The sequence below is a fragment of the Asparagus officinalis genome, chromosome 8, assembly GCF_001876935.1.
Source record: "Asparagus officinalis chromosome 8, Aspof.V1, whole genome shotgun sequence".
Lineage (NCBI taxonomy): Eukaryota > Viridiplantae > Streptophyta > Magnoliopsida > Asparagales > Asparagaceae > Asparagus > Asparagus officinalis.
In genome coordinates this window covers 3,267,892-3,278,068 of record NC_033801.1, presented here as the reverse complement: position 1 = coordinate 3,278,068, position 10,177 = coordinate 3,267,892, and the positions used below count along the sequence as shown (strand labels likewise).

The following is a 10,177-nucleotide window of genomic DNA, read 5'->3' as shown; positions in this document are numbered from 1 at the left end:
GGATTCCATGAAACCATTAGCCAAGAGATCGAAACAACTAAAAATGGCCAAAAAACGTAGCTTATTGCTCGTAAAATTGTGAATTCTCGAGTCTGCGAAAATATTTAACAATGGATCAAAATGAATAAAATAATCAAATATCTTGGGTAATGCCTAATGAAATTGTGAAGTTTAGACTTTGCAAAAATATTTGCCAATTGGTCAAAATAACTAAAAATAGCCAAAATTGTGGGTTATTGCTCACGAAATTGTGAATTTTAGACTCTGTGAAACTATTTTCTAATGGGTCAAAACAATTAAAGATGACCAAAAATCATGGATTACAACTAACAAAATCATGGATTTTAGACTCCACGAAATATTGTACCAATGGGTCAAAATGACAAAAAAGGCTAAAATCATAGGTTATAACTTATAAAATCATAAATTTTAAACTCTATAAAATTATTTTTTAATATGTCAAAATAAATAAAATAGCCAAAAACCATGTGCTATAGCTCAAGAAATAATGAATTTTTGCCTCCATAGAATTATTTAACAATGGGTCGAAATGACTAAAATAGCATAAAATCATTAGTTTAAACTCATAAAATCGTGAGTTTTGAAATCTGCAAAAAAAAAATTCCCTCGAGTCAAAAAGAACAAAACTGGAGGGGGTGGGGGGATATGGGTTATAGCTCAAGTAATTATAAATTTTTTACTCCAAAAAAAAATTTGCTAAAAAAATTTTGCTAGTGGGTCAACATGGATAAAGACGGTCAAAAATCATGGGTAATAGCTTAAGGAATTATGAATTTTAATCTCTGCAAAAATGTTTACTAATGGGTCAACTTGATTTCAAATGACAAAAAAGTCCATGAAATTGTGAACTTTAGGCTACGTGAAATTATTTGTCAATGGGTCAAAACTACTAAAAATAACCAAAAAACTTGGGTTATATCTTATAAAATCGTGAATATTGGACTCTGTCAAAACTACTAAAAATAACCAAAAAATCTGATGTTATAGCCCATAAAATTGTGAATTTTGGACTCCTCCAAATTACTTGCCAATTGGTCGAAAATCATGAATTTTAGCCTCCGCAAATTTATTTGCCAATGGATCGAAATGTCCAAAATTTGTGTATTATAGCTCATGAAATCATGAATTTTGGAGTTCAATCATTTGTCAATAGGCCTATCTGAGAAAATCAAACTAGAGCAGCCAAAAGTTCTAAAACATAATACTACAGGTGTTTATTCGCAATTAAGCCAAAGAAGAAATGGCAACATTTGTTTGCAATGGCAACAACCAAAGATCCTCAACGCAATTGTACTAATCAAGCATCGAAAGTAGCATTTCATTCAAAGAAACTATAGTTTGGAGTGCCAAGCATCTTTTTTTTTTTTATTAACAGTCATGACCCCATGGTGGCTACATAAGACTTGCAAACTGTACAGCTCAACGATCTTCATGTCTCATTCTACGAACAGAGGAAGACAAAAAAAATTAAAATTAAAAGAACGAGCAGCATGAAACTAGCAGAGAATGATGCAGTGAAAATACGAATACTACAGGGAGCTAAAACCCGAAAGTGTTCTCTCCACTGTACGTAATGTAGAGAAACCCATCTTCATCTTTCTTCTCCTCATAGAGAGCAGACATTAGAGATCCTAATTAAAAAAAGGTTTAAAATGATGTATAACAACATAAAGAGTCGATCATCGATAAACTTTGTAAAGAACTAGCTATGCTACAAAGTACCTGAAGTTGGAAGAATATCATCTATGAATAAAAAGATGGCCTTTTCTGCAGTAAGGTTGATTCTCTTCCGAATAACATAAGCAAACTGTCCAAGAGTCAACTCGCCAGGAACCAAGTACCTACATTCAGGATATACCAAAAATTACTAAATTCACAAAAACACAGAAAAATTTGGCCAACTCGAGGAAATACCTGACGTAAAGGCAGAATTAAAAAGTATGAGTAAACATCATTCATCGTCCAACAACAAAAAAGAACTACTTAAAATGTGAATTAAAGAGGACAGAGCTGAGTGCGCAACAAAAAAAGGCACTTACTTTCTCTTGTCGACACTTGGAATATCACTTTTCCCTGCCTTCTCCACGATCACCTTAAAAATCACAGAAAGCAGAATTCTCAGTACATTTGATCGCCTATGCATTATATGACCGAGAGAAGATAAGCAGCATCTATAAAGCAAATTCAAAGTAGAAAAGTTGAATGCTTATGCTTGTGTTATTGACAAAATATAATACCCTGAAATGACCAAAATATAACATTAAAAAAAATCTTCCAGAAACAAGCTATGACGAACAAGGGAACCAAAGGACACTTAGGTGCAAATGCATTTACAGATCCTCAGTATACGTGGGGCTGAGATCTAACATTGATAAATAGATAAAGAAGTTCATTTTTCCTTTTTGAACAAACCGTGTTTCTTAATAGTCAAAAATATTTTATTTATTTATTTATATGAGATGGTTCCTTAAGATTTATTAATGAGAAAGTTCTGATGCATTTGTTTTATATCAAAGTATGGCCTCCAAGGGGTGAATTTAGTAGCAAATTAGCTATTCAACCTTGAATTAGTTGTTCTATTAGTAGTTTATTCCCCAGTGGGGTATTTAGCTAGAATTAGATTGCTTAGATGTTTTGTCTGAAAATATTATAAGTGTCAAAAATCATGTGTACCCCAAATGTAATCTACCCAAATAGACATCATGCGGCATTTACAATGTTCCTGTACAGCGATGTATACCCCCAAAAAACTCCAAATATAAGATTAATGCCAAGTCAAGCTTATATATGTAGAACGTTAACTCTCGGATATTTGCGTATGTTCTTCAAAAAGCAACAAAAAAGGGGAAATTATAGCTGGTTGTAGTTATCTATTGAAAGAGATATGGCATGCAGGGTTACCAAAAATCCACCAGTTAGGGTACAAATGTGTGTTGAGCTGTCATAAGGAAAAACAAGAAGAATAGTGTGATTTCTTTATCACTTAGGGAATGCAAGATTGATCTGCTTACGATGAGAAGTTACAAAATGACCTGGTATTCAGTAGAATTTTCTCTCACGTTAATATAAAAGCCATGTGACTGAAATTATATCCACTGGAACTTAGCTTCAAACTAGAGAAGGGTAAATGAAGGGGTCTTGATTGTGTTCCTTCTTTTACCGTATGATCCACACCACAAAGCATCTGGAAATAAAATTGCTAGAGCATCCAAAAAGAAGCTAAAATTAGCCCCTATCACAGTGAAGCCAGGAGAAAGATAAGTTCACTAGTTATATTCATTCACCTACCAACTAATCAACATGTATTCTGGGAATTATAAGACTTTTCCCCTCTGTTACTGTTTAGCTAAAACTATGCATGTTTCAGGAGCATGAAGAAGAGGATTCCCGTCCTCAATAGTTTAATGGCTTCCATTAGCACGGGCCATTCATATGTTCAAACAACAATATCAGTCGCAAATTGCAAAATCAACATTAATAATTTTGAACAGGACATGTCCAGCTCATCACTGGGCAACCATAACAATAGCCATAACGATGATAATCAAGCCACCATTACCCAATGACCATGAATTACTAAACTCAACAAGCAAGACGTAGACTATCAACGAATTATAACACTAAGTGCTAATTATATCTCCAAGAAGACTATGATGACCAAAGTTATCATGTAGCCAGTAGTACTTAACCTCGCAAAGCCAATCATATACTTTTACTACAGAGACAAATGAAAAGGCAACCTTAGTTAATAACTAATTACCTGCATAAACCTTGGTTAGTCAATAAGGTTACCTACAAAAAACTTAACAATCTTGCAGCAAAATGCTTCAATATATCGGTAAAAACAACAATCCAATCTGTCACGTACTTGCTCATCGCTATAAATTAATTGTTGGTCAAAATTGGCTGCCACCAAAAGCCAAAGCCACCATCACCTCCCAATCCCATCACCGAATTCGGTGCCGAGTTTTTGACAAAGGAAAAGGTGGGCGGGCCCCATCACAGGAAATAATATTTTTTATTGATGCATAGTGTTCTCCCAAACACTATAAATAGGCCCCCAAACTCTTAAAGAAAACTCATCCCAGAAACAACTCCTCTTATAGAAGAATAAGAGAGAGAAAAGAGAGGCTTAGAGAAAAGTCTTTGTGAGAGAAAATTGAGAGCAATTTTCAGAGTTGGGATTGAGTTGTGAGAAAATTTGTGAGAGTGTTGTAAATTTTCTCTTCATAGTGAAAGATCTGCAGCAGCCCGTGGACGTAGGCAATTTTGTGCCGAACCACGTAAATCTTGCGTGTCCCCCAATTTTGCGCTTTTATTTTTCGCTTTCTCTCAAATCTGGCAATAGGGGAATCCGAGTAATTTCCCAACAACTGGTATCAGAGCTCTGGTTGTGACGTCTGTCAAATTTCTACAAGATTACTATTCACGTGAATAGTAAATTTCGTGAATAGTGGAATTTTGTCGGCAGAGGTGTCTTAATACAGGGTGGTTCGCAGAAATTATCAGAAACGATCCAGAGGAAGTCAGATTCGAGTGGGAGCGATGGCTGCAGATGAAGGGAAGGTGAAAATTGAAAAGTTCGATGGTGCGCACTTCGGCTTTTGGAAGATGCAGATCGAAGACTATCTGTACCAGAAGAAGCTGTATCAACCTCTCTCGGGAAAGAAGCCAGATGATATGAAGGATGAAGAGTGGGCTCTCCTCGACAGACAAGCCCTTGGAGTTATCCGATTGACGCTATCCCGCAACGTTGCCTTCAACATAGCAAAGGAAAAGACTACGGTGGGTCTTATGGCGGCTCTCTGCAGCATGTACGAGAAGCCCTCTGCCTCAAACAAAGTCCACTTGATGAGGCGGCTGTTCAATTTGCGAATGACGGAAGGCGCATCGACAGCTCAACATCTCAATGAACTCAACATAGTCATAACCCAGTTGAGTTCAGTTGGGATTGAATTTGATGAAGAAGTACGAGCATTGATACTTCTTTCTTCTCTACCAGAAAGCTGGAACGCTACAGTCACGGCTGTGAGTAGCTCATCGGGAAGCAACAAGTTGAAGTTCGATGATGTTCGTGATCTGGTTCTTAGTGAAGAGATCCGACGGAGAGAATCGGGTGAAGCTTCAACCTCCTCAGCTTTACACACGGAGTCTAGGGGAAGAACTTCAGAAAGAAGTTCAAATCACGGCAGATCAAAATCTAGAAGGAGCAAATCTAGATCAGGAAAGAAAGACTTTAAGTGCTATAACTGTGGCAAGAAGGGTCATTTCAAGAGGGAGTGTCGGGCACCGAAGAAAAACACCGACGCACAGGAGTCTGCCAACGTGACTGAGGAAGGAGGTGATGCTATGATTCTAAGCGTCAACAGTCCGATTGAATCATGGATTCTTGATTCAGGGGCATCTTTTCATTCCACCCCATGCCGAGAAATCATGGAGAACTACGTCAGCGGTGATTTCGGAAAGGTACATCTAGCAGATGATGAAACCTTGAAGATTGTTGGCAAGGGAGACATTCGATTAAAATTGCCAAATCAGACCACATGGAAGCTGCAAGGAGTAAGACATATTCCTGGTCTTAGAAGGAATTTGATCTCTGTGGGACAGCTTGATGGAGAGGGTTATTGTACAACCTTCTCGGGTCATGAATGGAAGATTACCAAAGGAGCACTCGTCATTGCTCGAGGTAAGAAAAGTGGTACTCTCTATATAACCTCTAACTTAGAGAATATCATTGCAGTAACAGATGCAGATGAAAAATCAAACCTATGGCACCAAAGGCTTGGCCATATGAGCGAGAAAGGGATGAAGACACTTCTGTCAAAAGGGAAGCTGCCGGATCTGAAGAATGTAGATGTCGGCCTATGCGAGGATTACATCTTTGACAAACAGAAGAAAGTCAGTTTTGCAAAGATTGACAAGACACCCAAGACAGAAAGGTTAGAATTAATTCATACCGACGTATGGGGACCATCTCCAGTTTCATCTCTTGCAGGCTCACTGTACTATGTCACCTTCATTGATGATTCTACAAGGAAGGTGTGGGTTTATTTTCTGAAGAAGAAATCAGAAGTCTTTGATACCTTCAGAAAATGGAAGGCCATGGTGGAAAATGAAACTGGTTTGAAGATAAAGAAGTTGAGGTCAGACAATGGAGGAGAGTACAAAGACAGTAGATTCAAAGAGTTTTGCGCAAACAGCGGGATCAAGATGGAGAAAACAGTTCCCATGACACCGCAGCAGAATGGCGTAGCAGAGCGCATGAACAGAACTTTGAATGAACGTGCCAGAAGCATGAGGTTACATGCCGGCTTGCCCAAGTTCCTATGGGCTGAAGCTATCAATACCGCAGCCTATCTAATCAACCGCGGACCCTCAGTTCCCTTGGATGGTGGAATACCGGAAGAAGCTTGGAGCAGAAAAGAGGTAAACCTTTCACATTTAAGAATTTTTGGTTGTATCTCTTATGTACACATAGATTCTGCTGAAAGAAGTAAACTTGATGCCAAATCTAACAAATGTGTTTTTGTTGGTTATGGTGGTGATGAGTTTGGTTACCGATTTTGGGATTATGAAAATCGGAAGATCATCAGAAGCAGAGATGTCATATTCAATGAGAATGTGATGTACAAAGACAGATCAACTGCAGAATCAAGTAGCTCCAGTACAAAAGCTGAAACAAAGGAATTTGCTGAATTTGAGGAGATTTCTGAAAATGATGTTCAGACTAGTCCTGAAGTAGTTCAAGAAGAACCAAGCACGCCAGAAGTGAGACGCTCCTCCAGAATTCCTAAGCCAACCCAGCGTTATTCGCCTTCTTTGCACTACTTGTTGCTGACTGACAGTGGTGAACCGGAGTGTTATGATGAAGCAATGCAGGTGGAGGATTCAGTTAAGTGGGAGTCTGCTATGCAAGATGAGATGGACTCACTTATGTCAAATCAGACGTGGGACTTAGCTGAATTACCACAAGGTAAGAAAGCTCTGCATAACAAATGGATCTACAAGATCAAAGAAGAGCATGATGGGAACAAGCGCTACAAGGCAAGATTGGTTGTCAAAGGCTTTCAGCAAAAGGAAGGTATCGACTACAATGAAATTTTTTCTCCGGTTGTGAAACTGACTACAATCAGATTAGTGTTAAAAATTGTATCTGCTGAGAATTTACATCTTGAGCAGTTAGATGTAAAAACAGCTTTCCTTCATGGTGATTTGGAGGAGGAGATTTATATGAAGCAACCAGAAGGCTTCATAAAGGCAGGCAAGGAAAATCTAGTATGCCGTTTGAAGAAAAGCTTGTATGGATTAAAACAAGCTCCCAGACAGTGGTACAAGAAATTTGACAACTTCATGGGCAGCAACGGTTTCACTAGATGCCAAGCAGATCATTGTTGCTATATCAAGAGGTTTGACAATAGCTTCATTATTTTATTGTTATACGTTGATGACATGCTCGTTGCAGGATCAGATCTGCAAGAGATTATAAATTTGAAGCAAAAATTGTCAAAGCAGTTCGCGATGAAAGATCTTGGTGCTGCAAAACAGATTCTTGGAATGAGGATCAAGAGAGACACAAAGTCTAGGACTTTGATGTTATCACAGGCTGAGTACATCAACAAAGTACTCTCCAGGTTCAACATGCAAGATGCAAAACCAGTGGGTACACCTTTAGGTGTTCATTTCAGACTTTCCAAAGATCAGTCACCGAAGACAGAGAAAGAGCGTGCACACATGGCGAAGGTCCCGTACGCCTCAGCAATTGGAAGTCTGATGTATGCCATGGTCTGTACAAGACCGGATATTGCTCAAGCAGTGGGAGCTGTTAGCAGGTACATGAATGATCCGGGCAAGGTACACTGGGAAGCAGTCAAATGGATCCTCAGATATCTACGAGGCACTACAGGTAAAGCACTTTGTTTCAAAGGTGGAGATACAATACTAACAGGCTATGTAGATGCTGATCTAGCAGGAAATGTTGATATCAGAAAGAGCACTACAGGGTATGTATATACTCTAGGAGGTACTGCAGTGAGTTGGGCTTCTCAACTGCAGAAGATAGTTGCTCTCTCCACAACTGAAGCAGAATATGTCGCTGTTACAGAAGCCAGCAAGGAAATGGTGTGGCTTCAAAATTTCTTGGATGAATTAGGCAAGAAACAAGAAGAAAATGTCTTATACTGCGACAGTCAAAATGTTATTCATCTAGCGAAGAATCCGTCTTTTCATTCCAGAACGAAGCACATACAGATGCGGTATCATTTTATCCGGTCACTTCTGGAAGATGGAATTTTGAAGCTTGAAAAGATCAGTGGAGCTCAAAATCCGGCAGACATGCTGACAAAGACGGTGACTATTGACAAACTGAAGCTGTGTTCAGCTTCAGTTGGCCTGCAATAGTATGAAGACCGGGAAAAGCTGCTGCATAGATCGAGGTGTGAAGACAGATTAAAATCAGTCTTCAAGTGGGAGATTGTTGGTCAAAATTGGCTGCCACCAAAAGCCAAAGCCACCATCACCTCCCAATCCCATCACCGAATTCGGTGCCGAGTTTTTGACAAAGGAAAAGGTGGGCGGGCCCCACCACAGGAAATAATATTTTTTATTGATGCATAGTGTTCTCCCAAACACTATAAATAGGCCCCCAAACTCTTAAAGAAAACTCATCCCAGAAACAACTCCTCTTATAGAAGAATAAGAGAGAGAAAAGAGAGGCTTAGAGAAAAGTCTTTGTGAGAGAAAATTGAGAGCAATTTTCAGAGTTGGGATTGAGTTGTGAGAAAATTTGTGAGAGTGTTGTAAATTTTCTCTTCATAGTGAAAGATCTGCAGCAGCCCGTGGACGTAGGCAATTTTGTGCCGAACCACGTAAATCTTGCGTGTCCCCCAATTTTGCGCTTTTATTTTTCGCTTTCTCTCAAATCTGACAATAGGGGAATCCGAGTAATTTCCCAACATTAAGACTACAAGTTATATATGTGATAACTGCAATTTAATTATGACTTTCAATCATTTCAAAACCATTTAAAGTATTAAACAAAATAGACACCGTATAGCGGTACAATTTTTATAGGAAACGATTATGAAGATGATGTCATATTTCAACAATTATCAAGAGTTTCAATTTACTGACAAATAGCTATAGCATTATGTAAATTATCTAAACCATTGAAAAAGGCAAATACAAAAAAGATTTCTAACTTGCAGAAAAGCAAGCAAGTTTGTTTCGTTGTTCATAAGACCTAACGCAAAATAACTAAAGCATGCACATATACATGCACCAAGTTCACAACAAATTAAAAACTTCTAATAGTGGGGGTATGTCAATTTATTTAAGAACAACAACTTCAATTATCAACATCTCCAATGATTAGGAGATAATCAAAAGACCAAATATTCTTCGAGAAAATACAATTTTAGATAGAAAACATATCCAAAAGGACAAAAAAATTTAATAAAGAGATGTAATATCAAAAAAAAATCTTACTGGAACCCTCTCAGGGTATTTCTCCCTGATCCTCGCAGATTCTGACTTCCTCTTCTCTGCAAACCAAATTCAGATTATGGATAAGAATAATATGCAATCTTTCAAAAATAAACATAAAAAACTAATTATTATGCACCAAAATTATGCGCTTGCTTGAAAGACTTAGCTGAAGGCCCAGCCATCTCTCTCCTGCAATCATCAAAACCAAGACAACCAAATCACCTCAAAGAAAATTATACACAACCCACTTCAAGAAAATAAAACCAACCTAGATCACCAAAACTGAAGAAAACAGGATGATGTTCACACACCCAACTCAAAAAAAAAAATTTGATGAACTTTTGGGGGCTTTGTTGGCCTTTGGAGAGTTTTAAAGGAATGAAGCGGAGAGAAGAAAGGATTGTTCTGGGATTTGGATTTTGGATAGAGATGTCGAGCGATAATGATATCTTTTGACGAATGGCTTGAGTATTATTTAATTACTTTATTCAAGTTTGGAGTCTTCTATAATTAATATATTTAAATAATTAATTAGCCGACTTATTTATTTTAGCTGATAACTAACTACTTCAAGCGGCATAGACTTTGGATCAGTACCAGCCCAGGGGCAAACGCGTAATAAACTGGGATATATGGAAAATGTTGATATTTTTTTTTATGAACAGTGCAATCA

At 37.9% G+C, this 10,177-nt stretch overlaps 1 protein-coding gene across 2 annotated transcripts; it reads right to left on the bottom strand.

Annotated features, from left to right (window-relative positions):
• On the bottom strand, positions 1,310-9,972 carry LOC109820472 (autophagy-related protein 8f-like). 2 transcript variants are annotated; one of them, XM_020386622.1, is made up of 7 exons: positions 9,773-9,972; positions 9,641-9,693; positions 9,505-9,560; positions 2,061-2,113; positions 1,744-1,862; positions 1,555-1,652; positions 1,310-1,462 (listed from the first exon to the last, which is right to left on the bottom strand). In XM_020386622.1, exons 2-6 carry the CDS (start codon positions 9,684-9,686, stop codon positions 1,561-1,563), a joined length of 366 nt encoding a protein of 121 aa, XP_020242211.1. In that variant the 5' UTR covers positions 9,687-9,693; positions 9,773-9,972; the 3' UTR covers positions 1,310-1,462; positions 1,555-1,560. The 2 variants fall into 2 exon arrangements, with proteins under 2 accessions (XP_020242211.1, XP_020242210.1); XM_020386621.1 differs by having other exon boundaries at positions 1,310-1,652; positions 9,773-9,971.